The sequence below is a fragment of the Rhinopithecus roxellana genome, chromosome 5 (genome assembly GCF_007565055.1).
Source record: "Rhinopithecus roxellana isolate Shanxi Qingling chromosome 5, ASM756505v1, whole genome shotgun sequence".
Lineage (NCBI taxonomy): Eukaryota > Metazoa > Chordata > Mammalia > Primates > Cercopithecidae > Rhinopithecus > Rhinopithecus roxellana.
Genome location: NC_044553.1, coordinates 118,653,152 through 118,678,955, shown reverse-complemented (window position 1 = coordinate 118,678,955; position 25,804 = coordinate 118,653,152). Strand labels below are relative to the sequence as shown.

Genomic DNA, 25,804 nt, shown 5'->3' with positions numbered 1-25,804 from the left:
AGAGGTAGGCCAACTTCTGCTGCCTGACATATTGGATTTATCTGGGCAATGCAAGCTGAAATCCCACTTGGTAGCCATGTGGGTGTGATGGTGGATGGCAGTGTCCATCTGCTCCTCCCCTGTGTGGCAACCCCACCAAGGCCATTATGGAATAAGGCCACACCAGAGTGTCCTTGTTCATAGACTTGAGTTTGGGAAGCACTGGGCTCTATGCTACCTGACATCCAATTCTCATACATGTATTAAGCATATAGAACATTGTCATCTTAGAATAGGAGTTGGAAGCGTTTTCTGGAAAGAGCCGAATGGTAAATATTTTAGGCTTTGTAGGCTATGTGGCTTCTGTAACAACTACAGTTATCCTTCGGGATCCAGGATGTTCTCAGATACCAAAATCCACAGAGGCTCAAGTCCCTGATATAAAAGTGTACTATTTGTATACAATCATCTCTAGATTACCTATAATACCTGAAACAATGTCAATGCTATGTAAGTAGTGGTTATACGGTATTGTTTTAAATCTGTATTACTTTTATTGTTGTATTGTTATGTTATTGTTTCTTTTCTTTTGGAATATTTTCCATCCACGGTTGGTTGAATCCGGACATGAAGGACTCACTGTATTCAACCCCGCTGTGATTGTCCTCAGTTAGCCACAGACAACTTGTCCACAGATGGCTATGGCTTTGTTTCAATTCAACTTTATTTGTGGTCATTGAAATTTGAATTTTATATAATTTTCACGTGTCACTAAATATTGTTTTTCTTTTGACTTTTTGCCCCTATTTAAGAATGTAAAAGTCATTCTTAAGTCATGGGCCATATCAGAACAGCTAAACCCGGCCCACTGGCCACAGTTTGCTGGCCTTTGTCCTGGGAGGTCAGAACACTGAGAGACCTCAGGGGTCATCCAAGGCAGTGGTTTTCTAGTGGCTCTGTTTTGTGGGGGTGTCTGATGGGGTAAGGAGGGGCCCTGGACAGAAGCAGCCCCGGTTGTTCTCCACTCTACTTCCCTTAGATCTATGTGGCACATGTGTCCGCTTGATGTAGAGACTGGATTCCACATACGACCTCATTTGAAATAAATCCTTGGTGGCAAGAGTGTGGACCTGATAGTCTGGCCTATTGTTTTTGTTTCACAGATGAGGAGAGCAAGGTCTGAGAGGAGAGAACATTGTCCCAGGTGCCAGGTTAAGTAGAAGGCACAGACTTCAACTGCGGGAATCCCTTCCCTGCAGGCCAAGTTCTCTCCACTTGCCCCTGGATGCACCCACGGGCAGCTACTTACCCCCTGGCAAATGCGGCTGCCCAGGGACAGCGGTCACTTGCACGACGAGGTCCTCACTGGTGAATGCCGTGGCAGGGCCCAGGCCAGGTGTGGGAAAGCCCCAGGGCCTGGTGGCCTCTCCAGTCTCATTCTCAACCTCAGGGAAGGCAGTGGCCCCTATTTCAGGGGCAAACGTGAAGGGCTCCTCAGGTTCCAGGGGACTGGGGGAGACATCGAAGATGGGCTTTACGGTAAGGATCACGCTGCCTCGGGCTTCACCCTCAGTGATGTTTCGAGGCAGTGGCAGCTCCATGTCAGGCCAGGTCACTGTCTGGACGGTGATGTCCTCCTCACCCCCCACTCCAAAGAAGTTTTCTGGGATGTCCACAAAGTCTTCACCTAGGGAAGGGGCAAAGACAAGCTTCAGCCTCTCAGCCTGGAACCGGCTTGAGGGGGATGAGGAGTGGGCTGGAGATGAGCATGGCTCCTCCTCTTTCCCGGCTGGGGCAGGAGGGCACCACTGTGTGCCAGGCACCTTGCCAAGCCCATTTCAGGGGTACTCAGCTATTGGCATTCATGGTAGGAGTCCCCACAGTTTCAAGATTGCAAAAGAGTGCAAGAGCTATCAGAGGGCAAGATATTGACCAATGAGCTGACTGCTCATAAAGATCAGTTCCCACCCCAACATCCCTTCCTGCTCAACACAGCTGCTCCTTCACTCGTCTCATGAGCACCTTGCCAACCATCTGATGCTGTAACTATCCAACAGGACCAGGTAAGGCAGTTATAAAGAGAGATCAGAAAATCTTACAAAAAGCACAGTTTGTGAAGTTGATGAAGGTAGCTTTGGAGAACTGCCTGTCTCATAGTCATGGAAAAATGAGGGTCTCATGAGAGTGATACTACTTCCAAAAGAGTAGTTAGAATACCAAAAGGTTAAGAGCGGCTTCGAGGGGGAAATCCCAACTACTGTTGCAAAAGTAACCCTCTTCCTGTGAGATCAGGTTGTGGAAATGAAACATGTAATGAGTTGTCATTGTGCTATTACCACTTACACCATAAAAGTTTTGCAACTCCTCATTCATGTGATGCATTGCTTTTCCTCCAAGAATTAGCATGTAATTATGATTATAACCCAAAATGTGTTAAATGGAAGATAAAAACTTATTTGAACATTTTGGTGTAATTTTTCAAAATAAAGTCCCCATCAAACTTTCCCCTACTCTTTTCAATAACATTTTGTGGCTGGGTGCAGTGGCTCATGCATGTAACCCCAGCACTTTGGGAGGCTGAGGCGGGTGGATCACCTGAGGTCAGGAGTTGAAGACCAGCCTGCTCAACATGGTGAAACCCTATCTCTACTAAAAATACAAAATTAGCTGGGCATGATGGCGCGCACCTGTAATCCCAGTCTACCTGGGAGGCTGAGGCAGAAGAATCGCTTGAACCTGGGAGATGGAGGTTGCAATGAGCTGAGATTGCACCACTGCACTCCAGCCTGGGCGACAGAGTGAGATTCTATCTCAAAAATCATAATAATAATAAAATAAAATAACATTTTGCCCAGCCTGGGCAACATGACGAGACCCCATCTCTACCAAAAGGAAAAAAAAAATTAGCAAAGCATGGTGGTGCCTGTATTCCCAGTTGCATGGGAGGCTGAGGCAGGAAGATTGCTTGAGCCCAGGAGGCTAAGGCTGCAGTAAGCTATGATTGCACCACTGAACTCCCGCCTGGATGACAGAGTGAGACCCTGTCTCAAAGAAAAACAAAAAAACAGAACACAACAAAACCCCTTTTGACCCTCCTTTTAGACACATTCAATTTAAAAAGGCAGACAGCAGCACCCTCTCATGGGTGCCAGGGTCGCATGTCTGACCCCCAACATCTTCCTAGGTGGGTACCCCATCTCCCCACTAGACAGATGAGAAGAATGAGGTTCACGGCCTTGACTTTGCCAGGGTCGCACAGTAGTAGGTGACAGAGCTTTGATTCAAACTGGAGAAAACAATTTGGAGGCTTTTAAGTCTCTAGTGTGCTGATCCGATGAGACAGGGCTGGATACTCTGCAGTCTCAAGAGTCTTTACCCTAGTGCTTCCTAGAAACCAGTGAAAATGGAGGGGTGTCCTAAAAACATGGGGTTCAGGTACCCAGTGGCCCTTTCGAGGGCAAAAACCAACCCTCCCTTTCCAAGATCTCCTCGTTCTCTAGGACCCCATTTTAGTGGCATGAACTCCCTTCCCACCACCAGTCGTGCCCCACCTGTGTAGCAGATGGCGTCGTAGCGGGATGAGGGGTCAGGGTAGCCCGTCTGGTTGGCGTGAAGGTAGACGGTCCTCACACCCAGAAGGTTGCCACCGCAGTTGGGCCGGGCCTTGGAGATGGGGTAGCGCACGCTTCGGTCGGCCAGCCAGCCGGCACTGCACATGTCCATGCCAGCCTGCCAGGCCAGGTAGAGCTGGCCCGTGGTGGCCAGTCGGGCACCCAGCCGCCGGCACTCATTGGCTGCTTCCTGGAAGGTGAACTTCTCTGGAGATGTTGCATAAAAGACCTCACCTGTGAAGGACACAGCCAGCTGGGTAAGAGTCTCCTCCCCCTCCCCCTGCTCTGCATCCCCAGAGAGATCCACACTCTTCCACGAGGTCCGGGGAGTCCTCTAACTTCCCAAAGTCCTGGTCCCACATGTCTGTATCTCAGATCTTGCCCTTCGTTACTTATTTCTGGGCTTTTGTGTAGGATGACATCAATTTCCTAAAACAAGGGGACCAAGAGAGAAGCAGCAAAAATGGCAGAGAGATTGGGCAAAGGGTGGAGCAAACTTGAAATCTGGGAGGAAAATTCTGCTCAAAAGCCTCTTTGCCCCATTTGCACTCCACCATTAGGGGGATCTTTCCTAGGAGTTAAGCATTGCCCACTCAAGGCAAATCCTTTTAAAAAACTCCTGGGAATTTTCCTGGGAAAAGGAGGATCAGACCTTGAACCCTTGGAGCAGTGGTTCCCAAACTGGGGTCTCTAGACCCTGAAGAGTCCGTAAGGGCATCATTTGAGGACTGTGAGCTTAAAAAAAATTTCCCAAAACCTAACAAGGTTGTGTCAGGGATAAGGGTAAGGGGTAAGGGTGGGGGTGGTGGGCATCGACTCACAGGGGTGGTTCTGGCTACCCCTGCTCAGTGGCAGCTCGAACTGGCCATTCTATTTGTCTTCGGTTAGCCAAATGTGGGAACACACAAATAACTTGTTACCTAATAGGCAGGTCTGCCCCGTGTGGTGGGAATGCGGCAGGGGGCTATGGTGGTGAGAAAGCCTGGCCATGGCCCCTTACTCAGAAAGTGCCTGTTGTCAGCTCTTCTCCCCAGCCTGGAGGAGCTGTGGGCACTGTACTCAGGTGAGGGAAGCGGGGGGGCAGGGAGGGAGGAGACAGGCATTGCAGAGTCTGTAATGTACAAAGGAGTATATGGGTGCAGATGGGGGAAAGGGTGTCATACACGTGTGTGGGTAACTCTGTGACCAAAATCGGTGCCCTTTAGAAAACAGAAAATGTCTAGGTTTCTCTCCGCTGCCCCCGGCTCTGTCCAGGAACAGAGCTGGGGTTGCCCACAGGGACTCTGGGAGAGGGTGGCTAGGTGGCCAGCTGCCCTGGGAGCTTCGTTGCTGGTGTAGTGTCGCTTGTGAGGGTAAGGCTGGGCTGGACTTTGACAGCATGGTGGACCTTAGAACAGGGATGTACTTGTCACAGCAGCCAGGGTTTCGGCTGGGAGGGGCAATCCCAGGTGAGAAACCTCCTGTGACACGTGCTCTTGGGTACGGTGGTGACACCAGACATTTTGCAGATGTTGGCGCCACTGAGACCCTCTCCAAAGTGGAGCGGGAGGGGTGCAGACCTGTAGGCCTCAGCCCACCTCCCTTCATGGGAGAGGAGGACGGAGTGTGTCAGGCCCTGAGCTGGCACCCTGTGTCAGTGGGGAGATGGGGAGGGGAAGGGGACCTTGGGAAGCGAGCGGGGTGCCTCCTGGTGGGCAGGGCAGCTCACCCTCCATCTCCTCGGCGAAGCAGTACACGTCATAGGTCTCGTTGGTGTCCCGGATGCCATACGTCCTCACACCAGGAAACTCATCCTTGTCTCCATAGCAGCCTTCCCGGGGAGTGTGGATGGGGTATCTGCCAGAACCCGAAATGGAGGTGTGACACTCAGGGGACAAAGAGAAGCCCATGGCCTCTGCCCTTGAATCCTCCTCCCTCATGGGAGGAAACAGTGACTTAATATTGCATTTGACCATGTCTCTTCTGAATATGTCAACTGCCTATCTCTTTTTACAGTGAATCATGATTAAAGGCAGCCCCCACTACCCAATATTTAGTGGTACAAAACACACTTTCTCTATCAGGGGCTCTCATATTTTTTTTCTATAAAAGGCCAGACAGTAAATATTTTGGGTTTTGCATAGTCTCTTCGGTGACCACTCAACTGCCACTGTAGCATGAAGCACCCAGAGATATGCAAATGGGTGTAACTGTGTCCCAATAAAACTTTATTTACAGAAGCAAGGGGTGGGTTGGACTTGGCCTCTGGGTCGTAGTTTGTTAGGCCTCGCTGTATATCATTTGCATCTCACGTCAACCCAATGAGGTAGGTGCTATCATCGATCTACTTTACACTTGAAGAAACTGGGCTCAGAGGTGTTAAACGATTTGTCCAGTCACGTGGCTTCCAAGTGCCAGAGCTGGAATTTGAGTCCAGTTTTTTTGTTTGTGTTTTTGTTTTTGAGTCGGAGTCTTGCTCTGTTGCCTAGACTGGAGTGCAGTGGCACAATCTCGGCTCACTGCAAGCTCCGCCTCCCAGGTTCATGCCATTCTCCTGCCTCAGCCTCCCGAGTAGCTGGGACTACAGGTGCCTACTACCATGCCTGGCTAATTTTTTTGTATTTTTTTAGTAGAGATGGGGTTTCACCATGTTAGCCAGGATGGTCTCGACCTCCTGACCTCGTGATCCGCCCGCCTCAGCCTCCCAAAGTGTTGGGATTACAGGCATGAAACCACTGCATCTGGCTGAGTCCAGTTCTTTATGCCGCCCAGGTGTAGGCTCTTGCACTATGCTAGACTATTGTCTCATCTTTTTTTTTTTTTTTTTAATGGCTATAGTTTTTGTATCCTAAGATCTCTTTTCCTACCCTGAGACTGCAAAGACATTTTCCTTTGTTTTCTTCCTGAGGCTTTGTGGTTCTAGCTGTTGGAGCTATGGTGCACCCGAAATGAGTGATGATATCATCTTGCCTTCAGGCTTTGTGGTTCTGGCTGTTGGAGCTATGGTGCTCCTGGAATGGGTGATATCATCTTGCCTTCAGAGTGCATTGAGATCCCTTGAGGGCAGGGTCTATCTGGACTGCTCCGCACCTCACTCCCCAGCAACTACACTCAGGGAAGGATGTAGCAAGGGGTTCAATTTATGTCTTGCTTTATTAAAAATAAAAAGGATGGAAGGCTGTTTACAAAAATACTGAAGACACCAAAGTTTAAAAGTGAGGAAATCATGGGAAAGAAAAAATGGGTAGGAAAAAATGACGCATAGGGCAAGGTTGCTAGCAGTCCCTCATCCCATTTGCAAGAGAGAATCACAATAACAAGGGTTTGGGATGGGTCACTGAGCTCCTGTTTGGCCAAGGTATGACCACAGCCCCGAACCTAGACTGGCCACAGTGTCATGCTGGCACCAGCTCAGTCTGGCCAATGTTCCACCCAGCACCTGCCCCACTCCCCTGTGGCCCCTGACTCCTGGCCCCCACTCACTGGTGGGCTGGGGCTCACCTGACAGTCTGATCAGCCAGCCAGCCGGCATCACACTGGTGGAAGCCGTCTTCGTAGGCGGCCTGCAGCTGCTCGGGTGTGGCAATGATGGCACTGTTCTGCAGGCAGGCCCGCTGTGCCCTGTCAAAGTCGAGGGTGTAGCGTGTAGAGATGGCTCTGTAATGGAACACGATGCCTGCAAGACACATACACGCCCACAAGCAGAGGAGCTGGTCAGGCACAGTCTCTGATCACCGAGGCCCTCGAAGAATGATGGCAATAGTCAAAGGGACCTTAGGGAACTAGCTGGTCCAGGCTGATGCATGACCCCCTGTACACCTTTGCATGTCATGCTTCTGAATTTGCTGGAACACCCTGTAATGGGGAGCTCACTACCTTACAAAGCATTCCTTTTTGAAGACTTATGATAATTCTGATAATGAGAAAGTTCTTTGAATTAAACTAAAATCTGCCTCCTTATAATTTTTTCTTTTCACTCCAAGACCCCCATATTGTGTTAGGGGAAAGAGACACTCAGAACCCCCTGCACTCTCAGCCCAGGGTCATCCTAGCAGAAACCCCATTTAAGATGTGCCCAGGAGTGAACCATCTTTGACAGAGCCTCCCACTGTACCTCTCCCTGGGAAAAATCTGGTGTTGACTGAAGTCCTGAAGCTAACCAAGGACCTGACTGTTCTCCTTGGGCCATAGAGAGAAAGAGACCAGGGAGTCTTCAGCCCTTGCTTTGGCTTCTGGAACTGAGAATGAGAGTGGAGGGGGGGAGGGAAAAGACACGAGGATGAGCTGTCAGGAGACTGCTCTTACTCATTTCCAGGGTAACCTCAGGCAAGTCACTTGACCTCAGTTTGCTTGTCTGTAAAATGGGCATGATCACAAGATCCACCGGATCACAGGATTCTTGGGAAGCACAAACTGTCAGTTACCTGTGACCATAGCCAGGAAGTATTTAATGCTCCCTAAGTCCAGAGAGAATGATATTACCAGATCCATGTCACAGAGGAAGCAGCTGAAGTTAATTAAGTAACTTGGCTGAGGTGCGTCGAGGAGCTGTTTGAAGGCCAGCCTGCCTGCGCCCGCACTGCAGAGACTGCTCTGGTTCTTTCTCTGGGTGAAGCAGTGTCTGTCCCTGTGGGAGGCTCTCACCTTTCACCACGACCTCCAGGGTGGCCTCGCTGTCCTCGATGCCGTGCATCACCTCACAGCGGTAGACCCCAGAGTCATTGGAGCGCAGGCTCTGGATTTCCAAGGTGGCGTCACTGGGGATGGCCGGGTAGTTGGGCAGCGAGACCTTGTCCTGGTAGGCACTGTTGACCCTCACGCGCCCTTCAGTGGCCACCAGCAGCACTACCTCCTTCTCCTTGGACACACGGCTCCACTTGATTCTTGGGGCCAGGGGGGCAGTAGAGGGGGCGGTGGTCACAGGGTGCATGGGGTCGATGAAATAGCAGGGGATGGTGAGGGAGGTCCCCAGGAGGACCTTCAGCGGGGATGGTTGGGGGATGCTGACACTCAGCGAGTTGTCATGGTCTGTGTGGGAGGGGTGGGGTGGAAGAGAGACCTGTTAGTGCCTAGAGAGGACCACCCCGCCTCCCCATCCATCCTTCCAGTAATGCACTCTCCTGAGAGAGTGAAATCCAATGAGTGTGTCTGTCTGTACAATGAGGATGCTCCTGTGCCATGTGGGAATCCCCAGGAAGGCTTGCAACACCCTTTCCAGAGCAGCGTTCCTCAAGACCCCTGGCCTCTGGACCTCCAGAAGGAAACTATGGAGCCAGAAAAAGATTCCAGAGGAGGGCAGGGGAGATGTCAGGGTCAAGACCACCTCCCTGTTTCTCAAACTGGGGTACTGCAGGGGGCATCAAAGCATGGAATAAAACAGGACCCATCTACTTGGAGTGACAGCTTAACTCAAAGGTTTTGGGAAAAATTATTTTGGGGTAGAAAAGTAATCTACACAATTTAAAAGCTGAGACAGAAAACTTCCAAGATGTGTCCCATTTGTGGAGGTCTGCTTTGGGTGCAAGCCTGAATTTGCCACCGGGACAAGTCACTCTCTTCTGCTGAGGGGGCGGTGGAGAAGCAGCCGAGAAGATCAGACATTTTGGTGCGCAAAGAGTCAGGATCAGACTCCAAAAATGTTAACATAAAGGAGAGTGTCAATAGGGGAGGTGCAACAAGCTTACCAAATCTTGTTAGAAGTAAAAGATCTTCTGGGAATCGGGGAAAAAAAAAACAGCTTTCCAAAAAAAAAAAAAAAAAGGAACGGGAAAAAACAAAAACAGCTTTCCAAAAAAAAAAAAAAAAATAGCACCTTTCATGCATGGAGACTCATACATGAAACCTGTGCTTTCAGGAGAGCCTACAGGTTGAAATAAAAAATGTTTCAGGCTGGGCGCAGTGTCTCACGCCTGTAATCCCAGCACTTTGGGAGGCCGAGGAGGGTGGATCATGAGGTCTGGAGATTAAGACCATGCTGGCTAACACGGGGAAACCCTGTCTCTACTAAAAATACATATATATATATAAATTAGCCGGCTGTGGTGGTGGATACTTGTAGTCCCAGCTACTCGGGAGGCTGAGGCAGGAGAATGGCGTGAACCCGGGAGGCGGAGGTTGCAGTGAGCCGAGATCACGCCACTGCACTCCAGCCTGGGCGACAGAGCAAGACTCCGTCTCAAAAAAAAAAAAAAAGTTTCAGATATTTGTGGGTAGTAGATACATCACAGGGCAAGGGCAGGGGAGCCAGGAATGCTTGGAGTCCAGCCCTTAACCTTCTGATGTCCCGGACAGTCCCATCGGCCCCTTCCACAGGCATCTTCCTCCGAGTGCTGGGCCCTTGCACCCTGGACATGGCTTGGTTTTAGCAGTAGTGGTTCTCAGGGGAGAGCTGAAAGGGACTGTGGTGCCCAGCTCAGCAGTTTTTAAAGCCTCACTCAAACCTAATGAACTGGTTTCCCTGTGTGGGCAGACCACCCCTGGGTACAGCCAGGGGTTGCATGGCTGTGGGTCTCCCAGCAACAGTACAAATGAAGGTCCTTGTCCCACATGTCTACAGATGCAAAAGTTGTAAATCAGGCCAACAGATTGTTAAGTTCTATGTCCTATCTTCCTATTTGACAACGATACCTTTCAAAATGACCTGAAAGAAAAGATTTAAATTCAGAATTCTTGGATTCCTTGGTGTTTTGCCTTGGGATATAGTGACTGGGTGAGAGCATGGGGAGCTGGGCCCTCTTCTTTTTCCCACACTGAATGCACTGTGAGGGGGTCTCATGTGCTGCTGTGCTGGTCTCAGCCCCACAGCCCTGCTCTGCCCACACCCCATACAAACAGCCACTCCTTAGCCCCTCCCTTGGGCCCAGGGTGGCTCCCACCAGAGGTGTGGTGTCCCCATAGGAGGATGGACCCATGCAGACCCTGGACGTGGCCTGGGCTCACTTGGATAGGAAATTCTGGGCATCCTGGGACCCCAGAATGTGCTGTAAAGGAGAAGTACAGATTTGGGTGGACACACTGGCCCTACTGACTCCCCTTCCTTTGGAGAGGGTTGAGGCTGGAGGAGGGCCAGTGGGGGCCTCTAAAATACACAGCCAAGAGCAGAGTCCTCTCTTGTCTGGGCCTAGGGGAGACATAACTTCCCTTCTGGGGTCAAGCCCATCCTAGGGTCAGTGGAAGGTTTGCTCATTTGGTCCAATGCTCGATTAGCAGTAGACCCAGAGCCTGCCACATGCACGAGACCAGGCTGGGGCTTCCGAGGATGGTTTGCAAAAAAGGCAAATACCTGTCTGACTCCCTGGGGCTTTTCTCTGGCTCTCAAGTGACCTTTCTTCTGTGGTGCTCCAGCCAATCCTCCCTCAATGGCCCTTTCTCCACTGGTTTGTCTATGTCCTGCCCCTCCTGCAAGCTCAGTGTGCAGCAGTCCTCACTGAGATCCATGGAGGGAAGGAGGACACCTGCCTGGAGCTCTCCCTGCCAGCTGTCGGGGCTCGAGGGCAGCCAGGAGCAGTGTTATCTGAGCGAGGCTCCTGGACGCGTGTGCCCGCGCATGGGTGCTGTCCCATCACAGTTATGCATGCATCAATAGGGGAAGGGTGGGGCCAGGAAAAGGCCAGGAAAGGGGAAATTATATCCCTGGGACCAGTAGCACCAGGATCAATACCCAGTACTAAAACCCAGTACTGGGTTTCATGCCTACTGTATATGTGAGACTTGCATAGGAATGTCCTCACCTGAAGTTTCTACAGTGACAGCTGCAGCAATCACCCTCAGAGTCACGAAAACCCAGAGTAATGTGGTCATAGTTCACCTGGAAGAGGGGAGGCAGAGGCGTTATTTAGACAGTGAAGGCTTGGTGAGGTCAAGCAGAGTCATGTGACATATGATGCAAAGTGATAATTCCACACCCAAGGACCTGGAATCATCTCCAGAGAAGGCGGCTGCACGTGGTTTGTGAGATATTTTCTTCAAGAATCCTTCCCTCACAAAACCTTCACAGGTTTCCCAGTTTAATTCCAGGCATTAGGTTAATAAACCTAACCTCCCATCTTTCAGCCAGTGAAGTCTCATCTGAATGAGTTCCTGTGATGGTTAATTTTATGAGTCAACTTGACTGAGCCGGGGCACCCAGACATTTGGTCAAGCATTGTTCTGGGTGTGTCTGTGAGGGTGTTTCTGGATGACATTGACATTGGAATCGGTAGACTGAATAAAGCAGATGGTCCTCCCTAATGTGGGAGGGTCTTGTCCAATCAGTTGAAGACTGAATAGAGAGAAAAGACTGACCTCCCCTGAGAGAGAGAGAGAATTCTTCGTGCTTGATGGCTTTTGAGCTAGAACATTGCTTTTTCTTCCCTTTGGACTTGAACTGAAGCATTAACTCTTCCTGGATCTCAAGCTTACTGACTTTCAAACTGAAACTACCCCAATCAGTTTGTGTGGGTTTCAAGCCTTCGAACTTGGACTAGAACTATACGGCAGGTCTCCTGGTCTAGCTTGCCAACTTACCATGCAGACCTTGGTACTTGCCAGCCTCTATAATTGCATGAACCCATTCATTATAATAATTCTCTCTCTCTCTGTCTCGTGTGTGTGTGTGGGGGGGGGGGGGGGGGTATGTGTGTGTCTGTGTGCATGTGTCCTGTTGGTTTGTTTCCTTGGAGAACACTGACTAATACAGTCCTCCAGGCCCAGAGAAGTGATGAGTTGCTCAACATCCCTAATGAAACCTGGTCCTGCCACTAACTTCAAATCCAGAGATCATGTGTGTTTTAGAATGGACCAGCCTCCAAGGTTTCAGGCAAGGTTTAGGGGCCTGGTTCATGGCAGGGAAAAGATATTCACCTAGAGAGCTCTTGAGGAGGCTGTGGGATGAATGGATTAATATTTTAGGAGAGAAATTAGACCAAGGATGCTGTAGCTCTCCTGCTACTTCAATGACTTCATGTGGATTAGAAAGACAAACCTTCCTTAGCGTCATCTGCTGGAAAGCTGACATGGTAAGTACAGAGGTCTGTGACAACCACAGTGTAAACGTGCACAATTGGAACCCTGACTCCAGCATAGGACCCAACAGAATGTACAGGAGACCCATCAGAGCAGTACTCTCAACCTCAGCTGCACATTGAAATCACCTGGGCTTCAGCCTGGACCTCAGGATTTTTAGAGCTTGGAAGGTTCTAAGGTGCAGCCAAGATGGAGCACCGCTGGCCTAGAACACGTGCAGTCTCATTACAGACACCTCATCTGACCTTCCCTCCACGGCGCATGCCTGGTGATGTTCCCCGAGTTGTTCTGTTGGATGGACTTGCATCAGCACCTACCCTGCCCTTTTGGTTTAAGAAGTGTTTGCATCACAGTGGGAGGGAACCTTGGAGCAGATGGAGGATCTGGGACTAAAGAAGAGTGGAGCTTTCAGCAACGCCCGTGGCGTTCCCAGACCTTTGCTCTATCAGAGCCTAATGGCCCAGCAGGTGTCGCTCTTGGCTCATTCACTGCTAACTGGGGCTGGATGGATTTGGGGACGAGGGGAGCACCCCAGGAGTCCCTAGGCTCAGGAGGGGTGTTGGGAGGGCACTGGTGTTCCTATCCAGGAATGCCAGGGGCAGGGGCAGGGTGGGCCCAGGACTCTGAGTGACTGCTTCTGCCTGTTGATTGAGCGTGACATCTTTCTACCACCTATGCTACATATACGAGTCACCCCAGAAACGAAAGGGCTGTCTATGGGTGCTGCTGGGGGTATGAGGTGAATGCATGAGGCATGTCATCCTCACACTGGAGAAAGTCTGGAAAATCCCAAGGTTCTGAGAAGTAGCCCCTTGTGTCTCCTTAGGGATTTTTTCTACCTAGATGTTGCCTTTTAAAGGAGTCTCTGGCTCCAGGCTGTGGCACCATGAGGGGCTCTCGTTCAAGCTCCATGTGACCAGTTGCGGCTGGGAAATAGTTCCCCAGAGGGCAGAGGGCAAGGTGTCTTCTCCATTCCGGGGAGGGGTCTAGACTTTCCGGCTCCTCTCTTCCCAGAGCCTCAGGGATTCGTGTTCAGACACAAGGCCCGCCTGTTCTTCCCTCAGAACACCCTTCATTGGGAGGTTGTGTGTATGTTTTCGGAGCTGTGTTTCTTCCCTCACTCTCTGAACAAGCTGGACATTGTCCGGGGTTGTAGGAGTGCTCTGTGGGGCTTGGACGGCTTGATTTCTCTCCCTGGCCTAGACCAGGAAATGGGAAGGAATGAAAAGAGGTGGGGAGGGGTAGAGTGGGGGTGGGGGGATGGGGTGGAGTGGGTAGAGAAACTAATTTTCTTTCTTTCTTTTTTTTTTTAAAGACAAACTTTGGGATAGAAATATCGCAATAAATATGCTCTTGTGTTTGTGTGTGTTTTCTCAGCTGTAAAGAAAATAGGGAGAAATTCCATTCTGTCTGGTTTCCAAGTGTCTCCAGAACTCACTGAGCCTTTTATGCAAGAAGACTGACTTTGGCAGCCCCGAGTCCCAGCACCGCCCTGTCAACAGGGAGACCTTTCTCCATGAGAAGCTGAATTAGGTGCTGACAGGGCGACTGCATAGGTGAGGCAGAGGAAGGGGACAGGGAGCCTGAAATGAAGTGGAGAGGGGAGCTTGGGGAGCAGGAAGGGGATGCTGGGTGAAGGTCAGGTGAGAGCTATGTGGTTTGGGTCCATCATCAAGGAACTGACTTTCTCGGAGAGAATTATGTGGAGATTTGGTAGGGGAAAGTGAGGTGCTTTTAGCTTGAGCTGAGGCTGTGTGAGCATGCGTGCATGTGTCCCGGTTGGAGACAAGGAAACCTTCATCTCCTCATCAGCCAGACTCTACCCCATGGTTGTCTACCTGGCCAAGGTCTTGGCCTGGATTCCATCAAATTATGGGATTCAACAGGCATCTCACCCACTCTCCCTGAATGCCTCTTCCAGCAACATGTGCAGTGGAGATCCCTCCTCGACCTGCGTGGACCCCTACTGCTTAATAATCCAGGATCTGCCCCATGGCTGTTTCAAAGACTGAGATAATGTGACAGCCATCATCCCTCTTCAAGGCCGGACACTGTTTCTTTGGCTCTGCACCCAGCACAGGCTCTGGCACTCAGCAAGCATCCATCAGTGCAACTTTCCTCCCACCTCCCTGGTTGTCAGGCCTGAGTGAGCCTCTCAGAACTGGGGGATTGGAAGAGAGTTTAGTGGTTGTAGAGAGGCTTCCTGTCCCAGGATGAGGTTTGGAGTAGATGACTTTCCATAAATAATAAAACTGCATTCATTTCAAAAACAACATTACCATACTACCAAACATTTGGAAAATAGGACAATGGGAAAAAAATGACCATCATCTACAATCCAAATCCTCATTATTAGTGTTTTGATAGTTTGCCTTCTAGTCACCCATGCTGGAGTACAGTGGCATGATCTCGGCTCACTGCAACCTCTGCCTCCCAGGTTCAAGCAATTGTCCTGCCTCAGCCATTGAGTAGCTGGGAATACAGGTATGTGCCACCATGCCTGGCTTACTTTTGTATTTTTTGGTAGAGATAGGGTTTCACCATGTTGGGCAGGCTGGTCTCATACTCCTGTCCTCAAGTGATCCACCCACTTTGGCCTCCCAAAGTGCTGGAATTATAGGTGTGAGCCACCTTACCTGGTCATTCAAGTCTTTTTTTTTTTTTTTTTCAGGTATCTACTTGTGTTTTTTGGTAATTGCAATCCTTTTGCCTGCTAGTTCCCTTTCCCACATAACACAATGGACCACACAACTTCTTTTCTTTCATTCCTTCACTACTGATGATCATGATGCTTTACAATTATGACCTCCCTGCCATGAATCCTGTATATGCAGCTCAGCCAGGTGGTCTTTAGCCTCTGATTGCATGGTAGGTGCTCATTCCTTCACAAGGTGGCCCATTCCATGGCTGAGTAGCTCCAATTGTGCTCAAGAACTTTCAAGATTGAGTCAAAATGGCTCGCCCACATTATAATTTCCACGCAAGAGTTCCACCATCAGGAGCCCCACAAAACACATCCCCTCCTCTTTCACAGGACTCGTGGTGAATCTTCAGAGGTCCAATCTGCTTCCTGTCTGCTGTTCTTCCATGGAGACATTCCTGGTCCCTCCAATCAACCCTTCCTCCTGTGGTGGCCTTCTGGACCTCTCTTTACCCCCTGGAGTCACAGAAGGTCTAAGCTGTGATAGACCTTAGTGAACATCAAGCCTAACTTCCTCATTTTACAGGTGAAGAAACTGAGGCCCAAGGAGGAGACTGAGTTGCTCAAGGCCATATGGTAGGTTGGAAGTGGAGCCAAAACCAGAACCCAGCACCAGGGGACCTGGCCCTCACAATTCCCAGCATTAACAAACTTCATAAGGTAGCTGCTGTGTCTGTCTTGTTCTCCATTGTCTCCCTGGCACCCAATGTAGTGTGTGGCACAGAGAGAGGAAATGTCTGTTGAATGCATGAATGAATGAATGAACAAATGGTGGCCCGTACATCCTTAGAAGTAATCTCCTCCAACAAGGCTTTTGGGGGAGGAGGGCTGAGGATGGGACTAGAGGCTCATATGTGATGAGCACCTAGGTGGTGCCCGGCTGAATGAGGTAGACCACTACCACATCACATTCAGTAAGTCTCAGCTAGAGACACACTGCTTGCTTGTGATGTGCATGGGTGTATTGATTAATGATAACGCTTCAGTGCAGCATGTGACTTTGGGAAGGTCATAGGCCATTTGCGGCCCAGAGGAGGAACAATCAGGGTCACCCCTTCCCAGGGCTCCAAGGAAAACCAGCGTTATGCTACAGCCAACTGACACCAGCTGGCTAGAGTCCATTTTACGCATCTCTTTCCAATTTTGTGTTCGGTGACATCACACTGGTAGTGTGAAACTGGTTATGATGGGAGTATGTACACCATGGATATCAGCAGACACTATCAACGAGGTGAGACCTCTTCTTTTCCTTTTTCTTTCTTTTCCTTTTTGAGAGTGGATTTACCAGCACACTACTGAAGTAATGGGTCACATAACATTTCAGTCAACAACGAACTGTACTTATGATGATGGTCCTGTAAGATTCTAATGGGGCTGACAAACGCCAATCACCTGGTGACGTTGTAGCCGTCGTAACGTCATAGTGCAATTACTTTATTTATTTTTACAAATTTAGTGTAGCCTAAGTGTACAGTGTCCATAAAGCCTACACCAGTGTATGGTAATGTCCTAGGCCTTAGCGTTCACTTACCACTCACTCACTCACCCATCCAGAGCAACTTCCAGTCCTGCAAGCTCTGTTCATGATAAATGCCCTATAGGTGTACCATTGTTTATCTTTTATACAGGATTTTTACTCTACCTTGTATATACAAAGGGAGGTATTTGTGTATCTGAACCTATCTAAACATATAAAAGGTACAGTAAAAATACAGTATTGTAACATGCTGTATGGGTGTGTCACCTAGGAGCACTAGGCTATACCATATGGCCTAGGAGTGTAGTAGGCTGTACCATCCGGGTTTGTGTAAGTACATTTTAGTGGAGGGGTCTCCACTGCACATGTTGCTGGATGACAAAATTGCCTAAGAATGCATTTCTCAGAATGCATCCCTGTTAAATGTTGCATAACTATAATAGTAAAGAAAGAAACGGGCTGGGGAAGGATAATGAGCACTTTTCTTTCCTTTGAATGAAGTCTCATTCTCCATTCATTGTGCTGTCCTTCATGTGTCCCTGGGGACATTGAGGCTGGCCCTATAACCAAGGCCACTTTGCCAGCCCTAGGGTATGGTCAGGCCATGTTCATCTCCATGTCACCTCCCCTGGCCCAGCCTGATTCCACATCAGTGTAGACTCAGCAAATGTTTGCTGGCTATGTGAATGCCCGCCTCCTCCTCCCAGACCCTGCAGGCCTCCTCCCTGATGCCTCACCAGGCCTTGGCCCTGGGTTCTAGTTCCCCCAGCTATGACTTTCTACACGCTCTTTAGCACCTAATTTTTCTTCTGTTGTTTTATGTGTGCTAACTTCGTCTCACCACACAGACCATGACCTCCGAGAGGCTGAAAATCAAGGCTTAAATTAAAACAAAATCCCTCTATGCTAACTCACCAGGAATAACACAAAATAGTATTTGACACCTCCTTGTTAGGTGAGCAAGTAGACGTTGGGGTTTGGTAGACTGATGGACCAGTAAGATCTGCCTGCGACCAGTGGCTCTGTGTCCCTGACTTAAGTCCTAGAAGATGGATTCCAAAGGACCAAGGTCCCCCATTCCTGCAGTCACCAGCCACCAGCACATCACTTATTTGCAGCCTAATTTCCCAATGGCATCTCTTCTCTTGTCACTTGCTCATGGACAAGATCATCCTGATAGCTGTGCATAAACGCAGTAGCACGTGCACTTGAGGCTGGGATTTCAAACCTAGTATAGGGAAAAGGCCAGGGACCCTACACCAAGAGCACATCTGGCCAGAGTCACCCCAACCGCAGCTGACAACTTCCCACATACTCTAAACAGACATGGTGGGATGGTGTAGAAACGGGATGCCAGGAAGCTGATTTCAGTCCCAGTTCTGTCCTAACTCACCAGGAAACTCATGTAAGGCCTCAGTTTACAGTTTTCCCTTCTGTAAATTGGGATCCTCATGCAAACGTCACCCCCAGGGAAATTGTGAAGGTAATTTTTGTAGATGCTAATACTCTTTTGGCATTTCCTCCTCTTTCTCTTCTCCCCATTTTCTTCAACACCTTGTCTTTTTCCATATCTTTGATTTCCTTTTTCCAAATTTGTTACTTGCCCTGTCATCACTGAAGCATCTTAAGTCAAATTCCACAAGTGTTTTCCTCCGTTCCGGGCAAGTGTGTGGGTCCTGTGAAAAAGGCAGTTGGCAGCGGGGTGGTGAGTGCTGCAGACAAACTCTTCAAGGCCATACTTTTGTCTAGGATTGGCCTTGAGTAGCTCTGTGCTAAGATAGAGGGGCCCAGTGAAGGGAAAGAAAGGTTTTTCCTTGGAGTTGCTTCTAGCCTAGTGGGTGCAGACAAACCTGTATCCAGAGATAGCAGACATGAGGGCTCTGGGTCCTAACCTTGACCCTGACTAAAACGGCTGCCTGACCCTGAGCCTTGGATTTTCCATCTCTGAAATGGGGGCAGGTTGGGAGAATTAGCTCTGGAGTTCTCTGAGATTCTAGATGCCAGCTCCACACAGTGCAGAGGAGAGCTCCACCTTCTTAACTTCTGGGGACAGAAGGAGCTGCATCTCCACCCTCTCAGCCACCCTCGTGGCCAGGGACCTGCTCATCGCTTGCTGTTCTACTGCAACATCCAGGGCAATGCACAAGGGTTTCGCTTGCCTGCTAAGCACATTCTCTGGGAAGGTCCAGCCTATTCAGAAAGATGCCCCCATGCCCTCACTGTGCTAGGGAGGAAAAGGCAGAAAGGAGAGCTGTGAGGTTGGGAGGGTGGTGCACACGTCTAACAGAAGTGAGGGGAGGCTCTCTGGGGAGCAAAAGAAGGCTCAGGTAGTGGAGCTGCAAGAAAAGAAAATAAGAAACTGAGAAATGACACCATGGAGGGTGTCATAACTGCAGGTTGTACTTGTTACTTGACTGCCGATGTGGCATGGGCCTTATACCCTGGCAGTGCCCTATTTGAATCTGGGGCTAGGGTTGGCCTTGTTCTTTGCCTCTCTTCTTTTGCTCATACAGTTCCACTCCTCCAAAAAACACTCTCTCTTTAGCTCCATGTCTGACCTAATCCCACCTTCCTTGAGGTCTTATGCAAATGCCACCACCTGGAAACCTCCCCCAGCCTGAAACTCTCTCCTCTGCCTATGTCCTTTGTCATTTCTTGTTTTTTTTTTTTTTTTTTTTTTGAGACAGAGTCTTGCTCTGCTGCCCAGGCTGGAGTGCAGTGGCCAGATCTCAGCTCACTGCAAGCTCCGCCTCCTGGGTTTAGGCCATTCTCCTGCCTCAGCCTCCCGAGTAGCTGGGACTACAGGCGCCCGCCACCTCACCCGGCTAGATTTTGTATTTTTTTAGTAGAGACGGGGTTTCACCATGTTAGCCAGGATGGTCTCGATCTCCTGACCTCGTGATCCGCCCGTCTCGGCCTCCCAAAGTGCTGGGATTACAGGCTTGAGCCACCGCGCCCGGCCATTTCTTGTTGTTATATCCAACTTATTAGCAGACTCATCCTGGCTTGTGGCTTCTTTTCCACTGTTGTTTTAAACTACTAGGCCAACCACTTAAGGGATGTGTGCATGGGTGGGTGTAATGGCCAGGGTGGGAGCAGGGCTGGTGCAACAGAAAGAGCATGATTCTGAGTCAGACAGATGGTGGTTGAATCGCAGCTCTGACACTTTCCTGTGAGCATATGACCTTGGCTCAATTATTTAACCTCTCAGAGGCTCAATTTCCTTACCTCTAAAGTGCTAATAAGATAGGATCTATCACATAGCATAGGACGCTGTAGGACTTAAATGAGAGATGCTGAGTTGGCCTCCTTTCTCAAGGCTTGTCTGGCTGGTTCCTCCCTCACTGAGGAGTGAGAACACCTGCATCGTGTATGCCCCTCACTACATTTCATCTAATATGGATACACTAAGCACCTACTATGGGCACCGAGGCCAGTCTTAGCACATAGTAGCCACCCAACTAATGGGTGCTAGCCTGATAAGGAGTGCCACTTACATACAATTTGCATCTATATCTAATTTAAATGATGGTCCAAGTGAATGGGGCACTGAGGTCAGTCTCTGCACAAAGTAGCCGCCCAACTAATGGGTGCTAGCCTGATAAGAAGTGCCACCCACATACAATTTGCATCTATATCTAATTTAAATGATGCTGTAGGTGAATGGTCATTTGTTCTGCAATGATAGCAAACAATGGGACCCCCCACCCCGCCAACTATTTTAGCCTAGGGATCATTCCTCTGTTCACCCCAGGACTAGGATGTGAGTTCAAACAAAACTGTGGACTGTAAAGTAAGAACCTAATCTGCCACTGCCATCTCCACGGCTTGCCACAGAGCTCTCGGAGCTTCTCTGTGGTCAGGGAGGGCAGTCACCCCCTCTCTATCTTCAGGCCACAGTGGGCATTTTATAGCCAGAATCCACTTATGCCATGGCTTCAGGAACAATCTAGGGGCCATCTTTAGGAAGGGCCTGCTGTATGTCAGGAACTGCTCTCTGAGTTGTACATATGCCATTTCTTATCCTTAGAACAATCTTCATAGGTAGTAAGACAATGGCTCAGAGAGGTTAGACAACATGCCCAAAGTCACACAGACAGTGAGTGGCTGAGTTTGGTTTGGAATCCAGATCCTGTGGCTACAACGCTATGGTTTTCTCAGCATTTCCAGTCCCTTTACATTCATTAGCTTTACCCATTCATTCCATTATTCAGTCAACAAACACATTTTAAGGGGGAGACAACATACTAGGTAACAAATATAAATCAAGGGGGACATGGGGAATGTTCTCACGGAATTTCAGATCCAGAAAGTTTTAGGGGTTGGTAGATGGGAAAATGCATCACTAATTAGTTCACGAGAGAGGGAAACCCAAATCTCTTCCAGTTTTGCCCGGGAATATGGGCAGAGTGCCTGGAATATGGGCAGGGTTGGTGGGATCTTGCCAATGAGTAACACAGGGTCCAGTTTGGAGGAGGGGGCTCCCAAGTGGGAGTCCTGACCCACTTTTGAACCTTCCATCCACAGGGCAGGGCCCTGCTGGGGCTTTGAGTCCTGGCTTTCCCTATGTCTCCAGAGGTTCCCGGCAAAGCTGGCTTCCACAGCCCAGCGTGGTGGCTCTTCCACAGTGTCCTTCAGGCAAATTTTCCAGGGGCTCAAAAAAAAAAAAAAAAAGGCCACTATACACATGCCCTGCTGCATGGCAGGGCTGCAGACAGTCCTATTAACTTCCTCCAGGGGTTTTCAGGATGAGCTTTTTCAAGAGCTCTAATCAAGTCATTTCTGATTACATGGGCCATGTCTCAGCCAGCACCTACAAAAGCATGAGCATCATCTGCTCAAAAATATCTGGATTCCTACTAGTCAACCTATGGGTAGTCAGCAGAGCCCCCAACATGAGCTGAGTCTCTAACCTTTTCTAAAGTCCCACCCTACCACGGAGACCGCGTACCTCTGGCAGTTGGAAGAGCTGACCAACTCCTGCTGCTTCCTGTGTTGCTGATCACAGAGGGGCAGGGAGAGGGGTGTTTTGAAGCCTCTTCGAAACTTCAGCTTCAGAAATCAGCCCAAGGAGCTGTTTCTGCCAGTGCCAGTCCGAGGCCAACCTCATTGTCCTGACCAGGAGCCAGGCGGATGCTGGTCAAACAATAAAAACAGAGCTGGCCTTGGTTTGCTGAAGGCCTGTGAGAGCTTTTAGGTGAAGGTTCTGCCTGCTTCTGGAGGTGGGGGTGGGCATAGCAGGAAGTGAAAGGAGCAGGCTGGGGTTTAGGACTTGTAGCACAGAAATACTTGAAAAGATGATAACAGTTTCTCCCCTCTCTGGCCTCTCTGTTGTGATTCCCTTCACTCGCTGATATACGTCCATGCTAGTAATACCTCTTTGACTTGGACCTGTTGGGACAAGAGATACGCTATTCTTCATCTTCTCTCTGAGGTCTACTTTGGACCCAGTCTCTATGCAGTTTCCTGAATAGCCTCTTCTCAAGCCTCTTGGGAGATAATGTGGTATACTAGTAGGTGAGTATCTTAAGAACACAACCTGAATTCATACCTTTGACTTATAATGTGCTATCTGGGTGAATTTGGGCAAGTTTCTTGGCATCTTTGGCCAGAATTTTCATGGGTAAGGCCTCTGGAAATTACTGATTTCCAGTTAGGAGAAGAGATAGAGTGATAACTCCTTGTGGCAACTCACTTGGAACTTCTTCTTATTCCCTCCAAATCACCCACCAGAAGTTCTCGTGTTCCCTGGGTAGTCTGATCCTGCTGGAGGGAATAGCTCTGAGTAGAGCTGTCAGGGGTAGCCGGGAGCATGCATATGGCCCATGGAAATATCCATTCTCACTCCTTTTCTGCTAAAAGAGGTGCAACAGTGGAGAAGGATGGGCCTAGATGGATTTCATGGCAGAAAAGGATGAATGTTATTGGAGAAAAATCCAGCTCCTTCCCAGGGCCTGTGAGGCCCCACATGATCCGCTCCTACTCCTTCCCAGACCACGTCTCATGCCTCTATTCCCCAAACCCTCAACCCTGCCACATTCTAGCTGTGCCTTGACCACACTAGCTGATTTTGTCCTAAGGGTTTTGTGCTTGCTCTTTCTTCTTCTAGCACACACTTCTGGATCTTTCCCTCGTTGGCCATTGTCATTCCAGCCTGTTTAAATGTCCTTTCCTTGACTACCCTGCTCCCCTATCCCTCCCTCCCTAGCATGTTACCCTGTTATAGTCTATTTATAGCTTTTTTTTTCTCGTTCTTTTTCTTTTTCTTTTTTTTTAAAGACAGAGTCTTGCTCTGTCAGCCAGGCTGGAGTGCAGTGGTGCTGAAGGCCTGTCAGATCTTGGCTCACTGCAACCTCCACCTCCTGGGCTCAAGCAACTCTCCTGCATCAGCCTCCCAAGTAGCTGGGATTACAGGTGTGTGCCACCACGTCCGGCTAATTTTTGTATTTTTAGTAGAGACGTGGTTTCACCATGCTGGCCAGGCTGTTCTTGAACTCCTGACCTCAGGTGAGTCACTCGACTTGGCTTCCTAAAACGCTGGGATTATAGGCAAGAGCCACCACACCTGTCCTATAGCATTATTTTTATTTGAAATTATTGTCCTTTTCTGTTTGTTTGTTTGTTCATTGTCTGTTTCAGCTACTCGAATATACACCCCATGAGGGCAGGGAGTTTTATCTGTTTTTCTCACTGCTATATTCCCAGTGCCTAGAACAGTGCTTGGCACATAGTAGCTGCTCAACAAGTATTTGTTGAATGAATGAATGCCTCTTAATCACTAGGCAATGTCCCTTTGTATTAGATTTGGAAGTAGAAGGAGTGTTAATCTTAAGACCGATCATAACTGTTGAGTGTCACCTGATCTCACAGCCTTCCTGCCTCAGCCTTAGAACATATAAGAAGCCCCAGGAGGGAGGGTAGCTCTGAGTAGAGCTGTCAGAGATAGCTGGGAGCATGCACACGGCCCATGGAAGTATCCATTCTCACTCCTTTTCTGCTAAAAGAGGTGCAAGAGTGGAGAAGGATGGGCCTGGGTCACCAAGCAGGGAGTAGTAGGTGACCCCAGAGATAGCATCCAGGGACAAAATAGAACTCAGAGCTGAGCTGTGTGCTGAATGAAGGCTGCATCTCCAAGGGGCTGGGAGTGATGCTGAGGCCAGGCACCAGACAGGAAGCCTAGTGGCGCTTCCTAAGGATGGGGTGGCTGCAGCCGTGGATGGCCCGAAGCATGTGCCTGGAGAAGGGTGGGCATGCGAAGGATGAATTTGGCTGAACACCATCAGCCTTTTCCCATGATTCTTACCCCTCCCCACTCTCAATTGCAAATTCCCCAGTTTAAAGTGGAGAAGCACTGGGCATGATTAATGCTCCTGCTTCACTCACCCAGGGACACTCGGCTTTGCCCTGTTCTGTGAAGAAAAAAAAAAAAAAACCCACAAAAAAAACCCACCAAAAAAACCAAAACTAGTACCAGGGACCAGCCCCTTCCTGTTCTCAGCCTTCTGCTTCAGCCCAAGTACTTGGAAGTTTTCTCTGCATTAATTTCAGACTTTGTGTAAATATCAGACCTGAGTTTTTGGAAAGGAGCATACTTCAGCCCAAAGTTTCCATCAGGCGCAAGCACCTTTCCTAAGCAGGGATCTTGGGCCAAAAGCTAAATTCCCTTTACTTGGTGCTGACTGCCAACCCCGCAGGACAGAGAGGTCTTTCCTCTGTGAGAAGGGGCTGGGGGACCCAGTGTGATGCTTTGGTAGCCTCCCTGCATGGAAATTGAACCAGGTTTAAAAAGCGACCTCCAGTAAATGTGCCTGGTAGCTGAGGGTCCTGATGGAAATGACTATTGGCCAGAAAGGGCCATCAGATGTGTGGGGCTATAGCTGAATTTCTGGACAAAGCAAGGGCCAGGTGCCTGAGATGTGGCTGGAGGGAAATGAGGGGTGACCAGTCCAATCCTTTCAGTTTTGGGGACAGATCCTCAGGTTCTTGGAGTTCAGTCCTTGGATCTAGTCAAAGGTAAGAAAGGAGATGAGTTATCTGTAGACCAACCTCATTATTTTGACCCTAATTGTGTCCCCTGATTCTAGGGTCTGGGAAGGACCTCACCTCATAGAAAACATGTAGTTAGCTCCTTGGATCATGGTTCTCTTTGAGAGCTGATGGAAGTCATGGACACAGTTCTTAGGAAATGTTGCCCACATGCATGGGATTTTGTGTATGATTTCAGGGCATTCACAGAGCAGTCCTTCTGTTCAGCAAAGGATTAACCTTGCCCAAACAAAGGTTGGGCCCTTGACCCTGGCTGCCAGGAGGTAACCTCTAAGCCCTTGGAATGTCCTGTCTAATAAGAATCTGTTTATGTGGGAGCCTTGGGCCATGCTGGATGGCCTAAGCTAATGGTGTGATGTATGGTGGGGATGTTGGGGCATGAAGTATCAACCTGACCTTTGGAGGGACTGGAGACCAAGGTCAGCCATGTCTATATGACCACACCCCATAAAACCCCTGAATACCAAGGCTCAGGTGAGCTTCTTGTGGTTAGCAAGACTCTGTGGATGTTGCACATATTATTTCTGGGAGAAGGCAATGCTGTCTGCACGACTCCTCTAGGAGAGGACAACTGGAAGCTCATGCCTGGTCTCTCCTGGCCCCTGCCCTTGGTGCCTCTTCTCTTTGCTGATTTTCATCTGTATCCTTTTGCTGTAATAAACTGTACTGTGAGTGTAACAGTTTTGCTGAGTTCTGTGAGCTGTTCTAGCAAATTACTGAACCAGAGGGTGGTCTTGGACACCTCCCACCCTGATCCATCAGGTCAGTACATCCTGCCCAGGACAGTTCAACGTTGGCTGATTGGACAGTGAACAAGACCTCTTCAATGCATGGGCATCCTCCAGTGACACTGCTTTCCCTCCTTGGGATAGCCTTCTTCCTGGCCCTCACATGGCAGGAATAATTGCCTTTCATCCAGAAAAGCTCCAAGCATTTCTTGGCTTTCCTCCTCTTTCCTTTCCTCTGTCAAACACCCACCATATGGAAGACTCTGTAGCAGGTGCTGAC

General features: G+C 49.3%; 1 protein-coding gene across 3 annotated transcripts in view; it reads right to left on the bottom strand.

Moving 5' to 3' along the window:
- The window catches only part of ACAN (aggrecan), a 38,884-nt gene extending 27,515 nt beyond the window's left edge, over positions 1 to 11,369 (bottom strand). For all 3 annotated transcript variants that reach the window (XM_030931685.1, XM_010362304.2, XM_010362306.2), the window contains exons 1-6: positions 11,300 to 11,369; positions 8,214 to 8,597; positions 7,071 to 7,245; positions 5,299 to 5,426; positions 3,531 to 3,824; positions 1,289 to 1,666 (exon numbers count right to left, since the gene is read on the bottom strand). In XM_030931685.1, the coding sequence (XP_030787545.1) occupies positions 1,289 to 1,666; positions 3,531 to 3,824; positions 5,299 to 5,426; positions 7,071 to 7,245; positions 8,214 to 8,597; positions 11,300 to 11,369 (1,429 nt within the window). The remainder of the gene's footprint in view (positions 1 to 1,288; positions 1,667 to 3,530; positions 3,825 to 5,298; positions 5,427 to 7,070; positions 7,246 to 8,213; positions 8,598 to 11,299) is intronic.
- Positions 11,370 to 25,804: the final 14,435 nt, after the last annotated feature.